The sequence below is a fragment of the Elephas maximus genome, chromosome 25 (genome assembly GCF_024166365.1).
Source record: "Elephas maximus indicus isolate mEleMax1 chromosome 25, mEleMax1 primary haplotype, whole genome shotgun sequence".
NCBI lineage: Eukaryota > Metazoa > Chordata > Mammalia > Proboscidea > Elephantidae > Elephas > Elephas maximus.
In genome coordinates, this window is record NC_064843.1 from 44,368,268 (window position 1) to 44,385,349 (window position 17,082).

Below are 17,082 nucleotides of genomic sequence, written 5' to 3' on the forward strand. Positions count from 1 at the left end.
TTTTCAAGAAAAGGGAATCAAGTTTCTTTTAGCTACGTATTCAAACATCTTCCTTCCCTGAAAGAAACCCCAAATGAAGGCTCACTCTGTTCCCAAAGCCTGTGCTATCAGAGAAGATCCTGGATTGTTTCTCTTCCGTGCAGGGCACTTGCCTACTGCTTTTTCCTCAATTCCTTATTAGCACGAGGGAATCCATATCAAGCATATTCTGGACTAAGAAGTTTCCTGAATACAGCCAAACACCTCAAGGGACAGAGTAGCAGGGGTCGGGGTCTGGGGGCCATGGCTTCAGGGGACATCTAGGTCAATTGGCGTAACAAAGTTTATTAAGAAAATGTTCTGCACCCCACTTTGGTGAGTGGCACGTGGGGTCTTAAAAGCTAGCAAGTGGCTATCTAAGATGCGTCAATTGGTCCCAGCACACCTGGAGCAAAGGAGAATGAAGAACACAAAAGACACAAGGAAAATATGAGCCCAAGAGACATAGGGTCACATAAACCAGAGACTCCATCAGCCTGAGACTGGAAGACCTGGATGGTGCCTGGCTACCACGAATGACTGCCCTGACAGGGAACACAACAGAGTCCCTGATGGAGCAGGAGAAAAGTGAGGTGCAGAACTCAAATTCTAGTAAAAAGACCAGACTTAATGGTCTGACTGAGACTGGAGGGACCCCAGAGGACATGGTCCCCAGACTCTCTCTTAGCCCCAAACTAAAACCATTCCCAAAGCCAACTCTTCAAAGGTTAGACTGGACTATGAGACATGAAATGATACTGGTGAGGAGTGTGGTTCTCAGCTCAAGTAGACACATGAGACTAATTAGGCAGCTCCTGTCCGGAGGTGAGATGAGAAAACAGAGGGAGACAGGAGCTGGTTGAATGGTCACGGGAAATACAAGGTGGAGAGGAAGAGTGTGCTGTTACATTGTAGGGAGAGCAACTAGGGTCACATAACAATGTGTGTATAAGTTTTTGTATGAGAAACTGACTTGAATTGTAAACTTTCACTTAAAGCACACACACACAAAAATAATATTCTGGAAATTGTTTTCACCTTCCTTTAACACATCATAAAATACTTTCCTGTCTCAATTTTAAAGCAAGAGAGGATGCACAGGGCTTGTAGGATGTTAGTTCCTACAAGCAAGTTTATTTCCCACAGTGCAAGAAAAATCAAGATGACCAATGCCATTACCAGCCCCTGCGACTATTGCTCTGTTGTAAAGGAGTAATTAAAGGCCAGACGGTAACAACCTAAATAAATACCTATCAGAAGGGGGATTGGTTAAATAAATTCTGGTGTGCTCATTCGATGTAATGCAGCCATTCAAAAGAAGGTGCAGATGTACATGTCACAAAAATAAGAGTCAAAGCAACAGAGAGTGGTCAAGTCTTGTTGACCATGCAGAGAGGAATTGGGGACTTGAGGGATATAGAGGTGGAAGGGAGGCTTTTATAATAAACCCTTTTGTACTGTCTGACTTTTAATCATGTGTATATGTTGTGTATTCAAAGAGAGTCAGGACAGACAGGCACACAGATAGATGTTGTTAGGTGCTGTCAAGTCGGTTCCTACTCATAACGACCCTATAGGACAGAGTAGAACTGGCCCATAGGGTTTCCAAGATAAATATAAAGAATATTTAGTTTGAAGGAACAGCAGGTCCTATAGTCTCTGGCTGCACCTTTTATTCAAAAACCATCACTTCCCTTTGCATTTTCCCCAACCACTTAGCTCTTTCTTCTTCCCAAAACCAAACCCGTTGCCCTCGAGTGGATTCCAACTCATAGCGACCCTGTAGGACGGAGTAGAACTGCCCCATAGGGTTTCGAAAGAGCACCTGGTGGATTCGAACTGCCGACCTCTTGTTTAGCAGCTGAACTCTTAACCACTGCGCCACCAGGGTTCTTTTCCTCCGCTGGGTAGTGGAGACACAAAACAAAACAGCCATGTACACTTTCACCAGAACCACTATGTACATCGCCTTAAACACATGTTTTTTGATTTGGAGGCGTGCTGGGGGGATGCGGAGCAACCTTGGGCAAGCCAGGCGAGATCCCCGGCCTCTCCTCCCGGCTCCGATCTGCACTCCTTCCCCTTACCCGCCCCATTCCCTCAACGCTTTCCTACCCACCCCCGCTCCAGACCCAGCGCACTCAGGCGACTGGACTGGCGTAAATTTCCGCCTCCTTGCGCCACCGCCCCCGGGGCCTCCTCGTGACGTCAGAGCTGAGCCAGGGGCCGCTGCCTCCCGGCTGCCTGCCCCTCCCGGCCCTGCGGCCCCCGCCTGCCCTTTAAAAGAGCCGGGTCTGCGCCAACCGCGCCACACCGCGGGGACCACGACACACGGCTGGTTTGCCAGAGCCTGTCCATCTCTCCTTCCTTCTGCACCTCGCCCCACCGGTGTGTCCACCAGCCCCTCTCCGCGCAGGTGCAGGCGAGCCGAGCCATGCAGCCGGCAGTGCTTCTCGGCCTCCTGGGAGCCGCAGTGGTGGCCGGTGAGTGGGCGCGGCGGGCCGTTCAGCACCGCGGACAGCGCCGGCCTCCGGCGTCCCGGCTCAGGCATCTTTGCTGGCGGATGCTGGGAGAGGGAGACGGTTGGGTGGAAAAGGGTTTTCCCCTCTTGCTTGGGGTTCTTCATTTTGACTCTTCCCTAGGTGCTCTCCTTAAACTCCCTTCCCCGCCCCACCAACTGACCCAGAAAAAGCCAGAGGGCTTCCTAGCCCAGCCTCGGAATTTTCCTATAGAAAAGAAAACGTGACCGCACCTTCAAGGAAAGTCCACCTATTGTGCTCAAGTCTAAGATGTCATACTCTCTGCGGTTCTAGAGAGACACTATTATAGTCTGATTCTGTATCTGTAATTGAGGATTTGTTTGACTGTTTAAGGCGAGATGACCATGGAGACACAGGAGTACATGTAACATTTAGTAGGCTGGCACCTGCATAGTTTCATTATTATTGTTATTATATAAACATAATGAGATAAAAGAAAATCCAGTATGCACGTAAGATATATAGTTTATCTTAACATGGTCATACATAATATGTGTTTGTGTTACAGGCTTAATATACTGCTTTTCTGTATTTTTGTATTTCCATCTCTGGAGAGAGGTAATTTCAAACTCAAATTAATCCACTTCTTTAGTTATGAATGGAACCTGCACTAGTTTGACCTTTATATGCCACAAAAATAACTGGGATATAAAATAACCACAAAAGTATCCGTGGAGTAGTAAACAGACATTTTTAGTCAAATTGGGAGGATAAAATTTTAAGCAATAGATATTTGACTGTGTGTGGAAGATTGTGGAGTTAACCTTTCAAAATTAATGTCAATCTCAAAGAAATAATCTCTGGAGATTTGAAAAGTGTGGGGTGTGTGTGTGTGTGTGTGTGTGTTGAAATGAATAAAGTCACTATGGGTATTGAGACTACTGAGAAGTAAGTATACCACCAGAAAAAACTGGGAGTTTTCTGTGGCTGTTTTTATGACCTCATAGGAAATTGTTCCCATCTGAGACTGGCATTCCTGACAAGAACTGAGGGATTGCCATCCATGAACATGGAGCTTTCATTGACAGCCATTACTGGTTCAAAATGATAAAGATACAAAACAAAAGCCAGTGGTAATTTATTTTATTGCAAGGTGCATACTTCAGAGTTTCCTAAAAGTCTTGTTATTCTTAGACTTTGCCTGTAAACGGTCTAATTTTAATTAAAGAAAACCAAATGAATCATTAAGAGTCCTTTGTGGTTAAAACACTTTTCAGAAAGAAATTGCTTAGTAGGCTTAAGCTATGTTATACACCGGAAAACACTGACATTTGTGGGGCTTGTTTAACTCTGGCGGTAAAATACTTATGGCTCTCTTATGCAAGAGAGTATCTTAATAAGGTTTCATATTTTAATAGCAGCTAAAATGGAGAATTATATTCTTTAAAAAAATTTTAGATACAATTACATACCATACAATTCACCCTTTTAAAATGTATAATTCAGTGGTTTTTAGTGTACTCAGATCGTGCACCCATCACCACTATCAAATTTCAGAACATTTCATCATCCCAAAAAGAAATCCCATACCCTGTAGCAGCCATTTCCCATCTACCTATCTCTCCCCAACCCCTGGCAATGAGACATGATATTCTTCAAGCAGAGTTTGTTATTTAGCAAAATCACAGGACTAGGGGGAAACCTCAGGAAGCCATCTGGTTCATTTCCTATGTTAAGAGCTTCTAGAGGGAGAGCCACCACCTTCCACAGGAGGTACTGTGTACTCTAAATATTACCATGAGTGAAGTAACCACATGCTGTCTGTGTTAAACCAGGTAAGATGGTTTCTGCGTTCCCAAGAGCTTACTTGGTATTTTACAGCTATATATGCAATCTGGTATTGAACCTTGATAGTTTACGAGCTATTCATACTTCAGAAGTTATTCTCAGATTTATCATAAGGCATTACTTGTAAATTGTCTTACTGTTTGAGTACTCCTCCTTTTAAAGTAATCCTTAGGTTTTCTTTTGTGTCCCCTGAGTCTTACTTTATGTAAAAATGAGATAAAGTACTTCAATGGTAACCAACATGCCTTTGGCTAGTGCTTTGCTGCCACAGATTCTATTAGAAGCAACAGAATGGCACTTCGCTACCTCACAAGATGCATAATGTACTTTCACAAGCAGAGCCGACTGTCTTTCCATCAAAAAAAGTGTGAAGAACCTCAGTCAGAGAAACAATTGTTCTAATATCAAACACGAGCTACAAATTCTTTAGGGTTAGAAAGCTATTTCTCTCCCCCCAAATCTTATGACTGTTATGAATTTGTCAATATCAGTAAATAATAAAAGCATCTAAGTGATCATTATTTTACATTTATGGGGGGAAATGAAAAGCATTTGCAAGAAACTGCATTACCAAATAAGATTTGGTAGAGCTGGATTTTAAAAAAGGATACCCTTTTGTTCATGAGGGAAATAGTTTTTTCATAGTTATTCCTCTCCAGGGGATTTTGCAGATTTCAGTTGGAAAGAGGAAGCACAAATGTAGGAATCTCCCCAAATAACAGCCATTTGGGGGATAAAAGAACAGCCCAGCATATTGGGCCCTGGGTGCCAAAGGAGGGTTAACTGGATCTTGTCTGAGCTGCATTTCAGAAAGAATCCCAGGGCCTTCATAGTGTGTTAGCCACTTCTCGAACATTGCAAATGATTCTAACAGGCCAGATAACTCTGGGTCTCTGGAAACAGTTGAGCTAGATCCCAGCTCATGCTTTGAAAAGGAAAATTTAGCAAAGCGAGTAAATGAAGTAGATGTTTTATTTCTAGGATGAGTCCTATGATAGGTAACTAGTGGAGGAGAGGAGCAGAGGCTGGAAAGCAAGCATTTTGAGAGGAAAGATCAGGTTGCTGGTCATAAATAAACCCCATTTGAGTAGCTTCCATATCTGATATCTGAGGACTTTGCTCTTTCCTCTGCTAGCTCCTCTCTTGTCTCACGGACCTAGAATACTTTTCTGCACTGGGCTCCTGCAGCCATATTCATGGTTGTCTTTCCTGGTGAGTACCAGAAGAAGAGTGGAGGTGGGCCTACGTGTAAATGCTTTGAGCTTCTCTAGTGGAAAAGGTTTACACAGAACAATGGAAAAAGAGTCAAAGTAGCTTTGAAAGAAGGAAAAACATCGCACCAGAAAATTAAAATCTCTTGAAGCATTCCCTGAGAAGACAAAGGTATTTCCTATATTTGTTTGAAGTAGGAAGAATCTTATAAAATTTAAATAAAAAACTATCCTCTTAAATATATCATCATAAACCAGTTGTTCAATACCTATTTTCATATGGTATTATGGACTTGATGGTGTACTAGGAGTATTAGATACCTCCCTTATTCTTTACCTCCCTGGTGGCATAGTGGTTAAGTGCTACGGTTGCTAACCAGAAGTTGGCAGTTCAAATTCACCAGGCACTCCTTGGAAACTGTGGGGGAGTTCTACTCTGTCCTATAGGGGTCACTATGGATTGGAATTGACGGCAGTGGATTTTTGGTGGGGTTCTTGTTCTTTACATGGCTTCAGACAATGTGGGAGAAGGGAAATGCAACATTGGTACAGATTCACAAGCAAGCTCATTCAGGCAAAGTCTTGAGGATAAAAAGGGAGGTAATTAATTAGGTAAGATAGTCATAACCATATTTTCATAGAGGAGGTGAATTTCAGGGAGGATGTTTTCTTGGGAAGAGGCGTAGGCAGGAGTCACGGATCTTTGTCCATTTTGGCTGGACAGAAGGGAAGGGCTGGGAAGGGCACTGTGGTTCTATTTAGACTTGGTTTGTTTTAAGCTTTTTGTTGAAGTGTGTAATACGCATATAGAAAATGGCATAGATCATAAGTATATAGCTTAATGAGTATTTCAAAAATTGAACACACCTGTATAACCAGCACCCAGATCAAGAAACAGCATTACCAGTACCCCAGGTATCTTCCTTGTCTGTGGACTGGATTTGATTTACAGTGGACTTAAGATGGCATTTATTTCCAAATTATGTTTAAGACATTGCTAGGGAAAAACAGGTGTTTGTGTTTGTGGGGGGTACACATGCATATTTGCACACGTTCATGCATTTATACACTGCGGGGGCGGGGGAGGGGAGTAGTCAATCAAATGGTTTCCTGACTTTTCACTGACATGTATAGACCTCTGCATAGCCCCAGGAAACCCTGGTGGCGTAGTGGTTAAGTGCTACAGCTGCTAAGCAAAAGGTCAGCAGTTCAAATCCACCAGGTGCTCCTTAGAAACTCTATGGGGCAGTTCTACTCTGTCCTATAGGGTCTCTATGAGTCAGAATCGACTCGACAGCAACGGGTTTTTTGTCATAGCCCCAACACTGGACTATTTTCAGAACTGTTCCAGCAGCATTTTGTTGTTTCCTCAACCCATTTGGCCTGCTTTCACATCCCTTAATATAGCATGTCATCTTCTATTTGGAACTTAAATTTGCATTTAAAGAATCTTTCCATCATTAATTAGATCATCCAATAGTTATTTTTATTCCATAGAACAACCTCTTTATGATTCCAGTAGCTTCTTTGCTGACTAAACCCCACAACTAAAAGTATCTAACTCCAAATCACCCATCAACAGCTAGACTGAAGGACTGAAGGTTCCATTCTGTTTCCTCCTTCATGTAAGAGATGACCTCCAAAAGGTCCCATATTGGAAGCTAAATCACAAATGGGCTGGCTAATATTTAAATGCTTTTCCTATGTACCAATAAATTTAATATTTGCTTTATTTTGTCTCAGATTCCCCCAGGTGATTTTTGCCTAATTGTTGCCTATCATGCAGGTTAACGTGGTATAAATCTGAGTGATGTCATTTTCTTCCTTCCGATAACTATTTAATGAAGAACATTCACCTCCTTAGAAAATGTCTAAGACCTCAATCACCGAAAGTCTTACAATACTTACACCCTATCTCTGTAACACTCATTTACTTCATTAGCTAATTTCTGTAAGAACCTGAAAATAGAATTCCTAAGATAGCATCTTCATTTTACAAAGTTGTCAGCCAGGTGCCTTCAAGTAGTTAAAGTACTGTTTCTGGGGGAAAATATATATGTGTGAGTATGTATGAATGTATATTTGTAGATATAAGCCTAAAATATATTCTTAGTAATACCTGTAGAACTGCAAAATTTTATCCACATCCAAATAAAACTGATTACACCATTCATCAGAGTTGGAGGGGAGAGGGAAGGATGAGTTGAAACAGAGAGAACGGTCTAGATCTTTTCCTTGGAGAGCACTGGAATGTTGAAATGTGGTTGGAGTCTAAATTCTTTTAAATTGAAGTACAGTGTACATTCAGTGAAATATACCAATCTTAAGAGTAGAATTCTCTAAGGTTTGACTCGTATAACCAACACCCCAGTCAAGATATAGAACATTTCCATCACCCCAAGCATTCCCATGTGTGGGAGCTGAGTTTTTTTTTTTTTTTTTTTGAATAAGCATGAAGCCCCCTTTTCCTTTCTATTCCAGCCCACACCCCCCCGCCCTCTGAGTCACTGTCCAGTTGGTTAGGGGCAGCATGTCCTGACACCTAGGGCAATCTTCCCCAACCGTCTTCACTCCACTAAGCTCTAACTCTGCCCCTCTGTACAAGTAATGTGCAGATTGTTTTGTCAGTTTGGGTTCATACTGTTTTCAAAAAAGAGCTCAAGCCATTTTTAATTCTTTTTCTCTTTCAAAGCTGTCGGTTCTATGCCAGTGGATAACAGGAGCCAAGATGAAGAAATGGTAAGTTGAAATGTAAGTCTAGAATCTAGACACCAGGTTCTACCGCTCCCTAACCAAACAAAAATTCAAAACAATAGGCTTACAAAATAAGACTTTCATCCCTGAGGGCAGGGGAATGAGGAGTGCCCCTTCTGCACTGGGGTCCCACATTACTCCTGGATGTTTTAGTGCTCTCCAGGATCGCTGTGTCATCACAGCCTTTTCCTTCCAACCTGTTCCTAAATGGGTATTTATTTCCCTTCTCAGGGTAACTTTAAATCAATGCCTTCTTGCATTGTTCTGTGTAGAGGATTCCCCTTTTGGTCTCCATGTATTGGGATGCCACATTGCTGTCCTGTACATCAGTACTCTTGTCCTAAGGATTCAGCATCAACTCAGGTCACATAGTCAAACCTCCCTCAACAGCAGCTTTGAGTTGAGTAGTCTGCCCCCAGTGGCCCCAGCTTTTGCCAACCTGCTTTCGGGTTTTCCCCCAGGTGACTAGCTGCATCATCGAGGTCCTCTTGAGTGCTCTGTCGAAGTCCAATCCTCCACCCATCACATCTGAGTGCCGCCAAGTCCTGAAGAAGAGTAAGCATCCCCACTGCAGGCAGATCTGTGTCCCTGCAGCAATTCTTGCCCCTACCCCCTCCACTTCACCTTCCACCTTGCTTCCAAATGGACTGGGGGGGCATAATGCAGTGGGAAGGGTATTGACCAGACTACAAGATGGAAGATAAAGCTTCTAGTTCCTGCTCTGCCACTTAGTAGCTGTGTGACTCTGGTGAAGACTCCTTGCCTTTCTGGGCCTGTTTCCTCAAAGTAAAATGAGGGGAATGAATTCAATGATGGAATTCAAAGGACAGTTCAAAGGACAAATCGAAGGACACGCGTCTATAAGGACTCTGGAGATATTATAGTCAGAGAGAAATAGAATGCTGAGATGGGGAGGGTTTAAGGATTTCTCTGGGGTTGCAGACTCAAACACCAACCAGGGCCGGACAGAAAACATAAAGGAGTGAGGCAGGACAGGAAGTGACTCCCAGACTGGACAGCACATGCCCATTCCGAGAGGGAGCAGGTATTTCTCAGCTCCAACTCTATTGTGGAGAAATAGACTCTGTTTCCAGATTTTTCAAAAGAAGTTATAAATTTGATCTTAAATGATATTCTCTAGTATTTAAATATTTCCTTTGAATTGGAATTTATTTAAAATGTTTTTTAGGCCAAACAAAACTCTCACATCTAGGCCACCAGTTTGCAACCTCTGTCCTATTCTGGTTTTCTGTTTCTTGCTGGTGTGTCTTAAGCTTCTTAGAAGATTGGTGGAGCTTTTGGTCAAATGGACCACTGAATCCCCTCACGTGGCTTTCCTCCCAGCCCACGCCATCTCTACCCTCAGTCTCGTGAGCCAGTAGGCACCTACTAGCAAATGAGAATTTGGGGAGTGGGGAAGAGCCACAGAATTTTATGGCCTGGAGAGACCTTAGGGAGTATGTAATCCAACTTCTAACAGGTACAAGAATCCCTTTGGCCAGGGTTGACCTGGTCATCCTCAGAGCAAGAGAGTTAGGGATGAAGCGTACATTTCCCCCTTTTTACTTGACTTAGGGATGAGGTGCATTTCCCCTTTTTACTTGAAAGTAAAAGTGAGCTTCACACCTTATTTTACAGATTGGCAATGACTGTGTGCCACTAATCACAGCCCTCCTCCAATCTTACCTGCGTGGGCTTTTTAAGCTAAAGTTAGCAAGAGGTGCTAAGCTTCAAGGCACAAGCTGCTACAGGCAGCACACCATTAACTGGGAAAAAATAAAAATACTTCTGTTCAGGATACTTACGACCCCACATATCAGCAGGTAGTAGGAAAGGGGCCACATAGCCTCTGGCCCTGGAAGCCAAAACCCTGTCTGAAGGGCTGACTTTTAGCTGGCTCTCAGAATGGCATCATATCTACCCAAAGCCTCCCCACCTACCCATGCTAGCCTCGTCCCAATGCAGCGCACACTGCCACTGGCTCTCCAAAGGACAAGGAGCTGGTGATGGATGGGCTAATCCTCAGATGTCTGGGTGTGAAAGTTCAGGAACATTCCAGTTGCCCTATAAGACATGAGAATGTTAGCATGCCAGGCTGGGCTTCAAGCAGAGCGCTACAGACAGATCCAGTACTTCCAGCACGTTTTTACAAAACCAGGTCAATTTTTTCCATTTTGCAAATATTAGTTCAAGATAGCTCATCAGCACAGTTCAATAGAAATATAATGCAAACCACAAATGTAATTTCACATTTTCCCATAACCACATTAGAAAATAAAAAGAAATCAGTAAAACTAATTAAAAATAATATATTTTACATAGCTTGGTATATTCAAAATGTTATTTCAACATGTAAGTGATATAATAATTACTGAGATATTTTAAATTCTTTTTCTCATACAAAGGCTTCAAATTTGATGTGTGTTTTACACTTATACCACATTTGCAGTTTGGATCAGCTAATTCAAGTGCTCAATAGCCACAAAGGGCTGGTAACTCTCTTATTGGACAGCACAGATGGAGACCCAGAATGGGCTAAACTTTCTGTTTGAACTCGGTGACATAAGTGGTATCCAAGCCCTGCCAGTAAACAACTCAGAAAGTGTTAGCTGCGTATTTCCTTTCATGGAGCACCCTTGAGCTAAGGAAGATTTAGTAAAGGAGCTATCAACCTTTGGAAAAGGCAGGGGTGAAAAATATTTAATGAACATATCAGTCGTACCATCTTCTGTGGACTCCTGAAGCACAGAGATACTTCAGAATACTGAAGTTCATCCTTTTTCCTCAACCTCTGAGAACATGTTGAGAGAATCGGACCTGAGTGATGGAAAAACTTAGCCTTTCCACCGCTGTGCCATTTCCTCAGAGAAGAAACTTACACCCTTCTTATTACCATTTACTGTCATTGTCACTGACTGCTAGATTGACGCTACACATAGATAATGAAAAACTGGTAAAATGTTAATTAAAAAAAAAAAACCTCACCTTGAATTCTGATAGTTCCATTTTGGCCATCTAACTAAATCTGTTTAGCCAGATTGTAGCTAGAGCCAGTCACTCAAGCTAACCTTCTATCCCCCTACTTCGAGTAGGGATGGAAAGAACGGTCCGTGATTATCCCTCTTTGAACCTCAGTGTCCTCATCTGCAAAAAGAGAAGGTTTAACTGGATGAATTCTGAGCTTTCTTTTGCTTCTAAATTGTAATATTTAATAAATCCACCTCTGGATTTCATTTTGATCCCTGATAGTGCCAATGAAAGATGCTGATTGGGTATTATGAAAACATGGAAATGTAGAGAGTTTGGTCACTATAAGTTGGAATCGACTCAAAGGCAATGAGTTTGGTTTGATTTTTTTTTGGAAGAAGCTTTCATACCATTTGCTTTTCAAAGGAATCTGAGTATATTCTTTATTAACTTAAAAAGTTATCCAAGCAAAGAACTAGATGGTGCTAAGCTACCACCGATCACTGCCCTGACAGGGAATACAACAGAGAACCCCTGATGGAGCAGGAGAGCAGTGGGATGCAGATCTCAAATTCTCGTAAAAAGACCAGACTTAATGGTCTGATTGAGACTAGAGGGACCACAGAGGTCATGGTCCCTGGGCCCTTCGTTAGCCCAGGATTGGAACCATTCCTGAAGCCAACTCTCCAGACAGGGATTGGACTGGACTGTAAGATAGATAATGATACTGGTGAGGCGTGAGCTTCTTGGCTAAAGTAGACACATGAGACTGTATGGGCAACTCCTGTCTGGAGGCGAGATGAGAAGGAAGAGGGGGACTGGAGCTGGTTGAATGGACACAGGGAATACAGGGTGGGGAGGAGGAATGCTCTGTCTCATTAGGAGGAGAACAGTTAGGAGTACATAGCAAGGTGTGTATAACTTTTTGTATTAGAGACTGACTTGATTTGTAAACTTTCACTTAAAACACAATAAATAAATTAATTAATTAAAAAAAAAATATCCAAGCTATTTTCAGTGTCTTTAGGTTGTGAAAATATCCCTGTGAGGCCGGCAAAACAAATGCAAAAGGCAGGTGTTATTTGCATAAAAATACTTGGCATAACTTCCAGATGACATCTTTACATAACTGCCAAACCACTGAGAATAATGGCCCAGCCAAGATGACACATAACTATCACAGCCAGTGTTACCCTCACCTCACACCTCGGCATTTGTTAGTGCCACTGCCAGATGTATGTTGCTGATGTGCAAAATAGTTGGATAGTAGATTTTTTACTGTTGTCGTAAATGCAAAAATATCAGATAATGAGATATTCGATAGGTGAAGAATAGGTGTAGTGGATTACCTAGGCTGGTAATTATTGAACCACAAGCAATTTTGAAGTTACACGTACTCTTTTGTATTTTCATTATAGGTGGAAAAGAGGTGAAAGATGAAGAGAAAAGTGAAAATGAAAACAAAAAGTTTGAAGTAAGATTGTTAAGAGACTCAACTGATTCTTTAGAAGCCCACACGCCTTCCAGTAGGGAGGAAGCAGGAGCCCCAGAGGAGGAAGAAGCCCAAGACCCAGCAAAGCAAGACAAAAAGAAATGGGCACAGGGAGGTGGGCACAGCAGAGAGGAAGCAGGCAACCCTCAAGGGAGCCTTTACTCCTCTGACAGTCAGGTTTCCAAAGAAACAAAGACACACCATTCTGAGAAGAGTGAGGAAGAGGACAGGAAGGAAGAGGAAGGAGAGAAATATCAGAAAGGGGAGCGTGGGGAAGATGCCAGTGAAAAGAAGCACCTTGGAGAGTCAGGAGGGACACAAAGTGCCTTTCTCAACAAAAGAAATCAAGCTACAGTTGAAAATAAAGAGGCCAGAAATGACCAACACTCTACAAGTCGCTCTGAGGAAGAGACACACAGCCAGGAGCAGACACATAGCCGAGAGAAGAGCAGTCAGGAGAGTGAAGAGGAGGTGGGAAGGAGCCAGGAGAAGCACCCCCAAGAGTCTAAAAGCCAGCCTGGGAGCCAGGAAGAATCTGAGGAAAGCGAAGAAGACACCACCTCTGAGGTAGCCAAACGACGCTTGAGGCCGAAACACCACCATGGGAGGAGCAGACCCGACAGATCTTCTCAAGAAGGGAAGCCTCTCTCCGAGGAAAGGAGACACTCTCTTGAAGGATCTGAAGAATCAAATGTGGGCACAGCCAGTTTAGAGGAAAAGAGGGACCACCATTCAAACCACTACAAGACTTCAGAGGAAGAACCTGAATATGGAGAAGTGAGGAATTATCCAGGTGTTCAGGCTCCCGAGGACCTGGATGGGGAAAATTATGGAGGGAGAGGAAGTGAAGAGTACAGGGCACCAAGGCGTCACAGTGAGGAGAGCCAGGAGGAGGAAGACAAGAGAAATCACCTCACCTCTGAGCTTGACAACATGGCACATGGATATAGTGAAGAAAGTGAGGAAGTAAGGGGCTATGAAGGGGGAAAAGGACACCATTCCAGAGGCAGGGGAGGGGAGCTAAAGGCCTATTCTGCCCCTGATACCAGAGAAGAGAAAAGGTTCTTGGGAGAAGGATACCACCATGTTCAAGAAAGCCAGATGGATGAGGCAAAGAGACATCCACAGAGTGAGAGGAAAAAGCAGGACAGAAATTACCTCAACTATGGTGAGGGGAATGGTGAAGAAGGAGCCCAAGGCAAGTGGCAGGAGCAGGAGGACCTGCAAGACACTAAAGAGAGCAGGGAACGAGCTAGGCTTCAAGACAAACAATATGCTCCCCATCACATTGCTGAAAAGAGAAAGCGATTAGGGGAGCTGTTCAACCCATACTATGGCCCTACCCAGCGGAAGAGCAGCCATTTTGAGAGAAATGACAACATGGATGACAGTTTTCCTGAGGGTGAAGAGGAAAATGGGCTGACCTCGAATGAGAAAAATTTCTTCCCAGAATACAACTACGACTGGTGGGAGAAAAAACCCTATGCAGAGGATGTGAACTGGGGATATGAGAACAGAAACCTCGCCAGGACCCCTAAGCTGGATCTGAAAAGGCAGTATGACAGAGTGGCTGAACTGGACCAGCTCTTACACTACAGGAAGAAGGCAGCTGAATTTCCAGACTTCTATGACTCTGAGGAGCAGCTAAGCACACACCAAGAGGCAGAGAATGACAAGGATGGGGTTGACCAGAGAGTGCTGACAGAGGAAGAGGTACAGTTTTGGGCTTTTGTTTGAAAATAACTTAATATGGTCGATGTTAATAAATGATGTCCAGGACTATCTGATAATGCTGGGGAAATTGGTGGAAAGAATTAAATCACCATGAGAATGTACCCCTAACAGTGGAGTGAAGAAAACCTCTGGGATTGTTTTCAGGCCATTGTTCACATACCTGCCCACCTTCCCCTAGTGCAGTGGTTGGCAATCCTGGCTGCACGTTGGAATCACCTGGGGAGCTTGGAGAGAAAAGAAAAGTGCCTGGGACTCATCCCTAGAGATTCTGTCTTAATTGGGACTGGGTACTGCTGGGGCATCAGGATTTTTAAAGCTTCCAGGTGATTCCAATGTTTAGCCAAGTTTGACAACCGCTCTTCTGGTGGGTTCTCCTTGGTCATGTGACTGTTCATCAGTCTCTCCCAGGGTAGGAGAACAGGTGGAATAGAAATTAGGTGTTCTGTCTCTGCTCTTGTAAGGCTGGAGGACAATCATGGTCAAGGACAATCAGAAATTTAAATCTGGCAGTTGTACCTGCCCAAACAATTTTGTTTCCCTCATATTGATTGTGTAGGTCGGTGCTTCTCAAATTCGAATGTGCATCACGAGGGACTGTGAAAATGCAGATTCCTAGGCCCCGGAGTTTCTGATTCAGTTGGTCACGAGTTGGGCCCAAGCATCTGCATTTCCAACAAGCTCCACAGTGATGCTTACCTAAAATTCCCCTTTCTGTTCATGCTTCCTCAAACTGTAGTGAAATAAATTGATCCAGGACCTCATGTCTACACTTTTCTGTATTTTCCAGGAAAAAGAACTTGAAAACTTGGCAGCGATGGACTTGGAATTACAGAAAATAGCTGTGAAGTTTAGTGGTAACCGAAGGGGCTGATGGTTGTTGGAGCCAAGGGCAGTTTTAAGAAGCAGCCCTCACATTATTTTCTACCACTTCATTGAAAGGCACCATTTATTCATTAAGTATTTGACACAATTGAAAATGTCTTTAATTTTTGCCAGAATGCTATTGAAATGAATAGCATGACTTGTAGCATATACTTGCTTGCAAAATAGACATATTAACATGCTTGTGACAATGGCTATGATACTGTCCTTGAAAAAATTAATTTATCTCAGTTTGAAATAATAAAAGATTCACTGAGACCAAAAGTTTCATTGTCCTCGGCTTCCTTTGGGCCAGTGAGGGGGGAGGGTGATTTTCAAATCCATCCTTTAAATTCTGAAAGGCAGCACTAGGATTTGTTGGTCTTTTGAATGCAGGATGGAAAAAAAAGTAAAATAAGAAGACTGCTGAAGTAAAAGAATGTGCAGAATATAAAGAGAAAGGGACAAGGACAAGACGTCTACTCCACCAAACTAGAGAATTAGAGAGTCTTGAAGAACTGTTTCAAAAGCAATCATAAGACACTACTTTCTGGAGAGCCAACGGTCATTTTTCAGGATTGACGAAAAAGCCTGGATAATGCAAAGAACTCTGAATTGGGAATCAGAACATTTGGGCTGGTACAGACAGATTGCTGGACCCTCAGGACCTGTCTCATTTCTTCTCTGTGAGACAGGGCTCTAGTTCTGTTACTAATTAGCTGTGTGACTTTGGGCAAGTTACTTCCTTCTCTGGGTTCATCAGTAAAATAAGGATACACATCTCTTCAGGTTCTTATGGGGAACCTTCTGACACCTGGTAATGACAATTATTAGCCCTGCAGGTTCTTATAGCAAGATACCCCGTTGCCTTTGAGTCGATTCCAACTCATAGCAACCCTATAGGATAGAGTAGAACTGCCCCATAGGGTTTCCAAGGCTGTAATCTTTATGGCAGCAGACTGCTGCGTCTTTCTCCTGCAGAGCAGTTGGTGGTCTCAAACCACCAACCTTTCGGCTAGCAGCCGAGTGCTTAACCAGTATGCCACCAGGGCTCTATAGCAAGACAGACAGTTTCCCCTCCTCCCTTCTTTTACCTTTCATTTCATTCCTCACCAATGGTGATTTCTACTTGGCTGATTTCTACCATTTTGACAGTTCTGGTAATAAGCTATTCTCTGGGAGGTGGCAAAAATTAAATCTGGGGGTCCTATATGACCTTTATTCATCCAGGAAGGCCTGGTTGTCCTCCTCTTGGCTGAGTTAAGAATTGCCTGTGCTAATTGAACCAAATTCTTTTCAGAGTAACTTCACAGTGATACATTTTTCCAGGCAAGGTTTGGCTTTAACACACGGGGAGCAAACCAATCAGCACTATGAACTTGAAGATAAATTGTTCTTAACTTGGGCACACACTTCTAGAAGGCTGTTTACTGTCTCTCTGCCTGGGGTCTCTTTTTCTCACCATGGGTCAGGATTGGCTGCTTACAAAGGCAAGTGGGAAGTGTCTGAGGGATAACGCCCCTGGAGGCAACCCTCACGATGGAAAAGGAGTTGGTGTTGAAATATGTCTTGTCCTTCAGGTGAAATAACACTGTGCCACATAGTCTATGCTGCCTCCCAGAATTCTGCAGTGGATTTGAGCCCCAGGAGTCCACAGCGGTGATCAGCTCAACATCAGTTTCTGTTGAGTGGACTCCAACTCGTGGCGACCCCATGC

The 17,082-nt window shown here is 43.3% G+C and overlaps 1 protein-coding gene across 1 annotated transcript; it reads left to right on the forward strand.

Annotated features, from left to right (window-relative positions):
- Positions 1 to 2,318: 2,318 nt before the first annotated feature.
- CHGB (chromogranin B) lies at positions 2,319 to 15,495 on the forward strand. The gene is made up of 5 exons (XM_049868812.1): positions 2,319 to 2,501; positions 8,250 to 8,296; positions 8,773 to 8,866; positions 12,697 to 14,483; positions 15,292 to 15,495. The coding sequence occupies exons 1-5, from the start codon at positions 2,453 to 2,455 to the stop codon at positions 15,373 to 15,375; spliced, it is 2,061 nt and encodes a 686-aa protein (XP_049724769.1). The 5' UTR covers positions 2,319 to 2,452; the 3' UTR covers positions 15,376 to 15,495.
- The last annotated feature ends 1,587 nt before the right edge of the window (positions 15,496 to 17,082 follow it).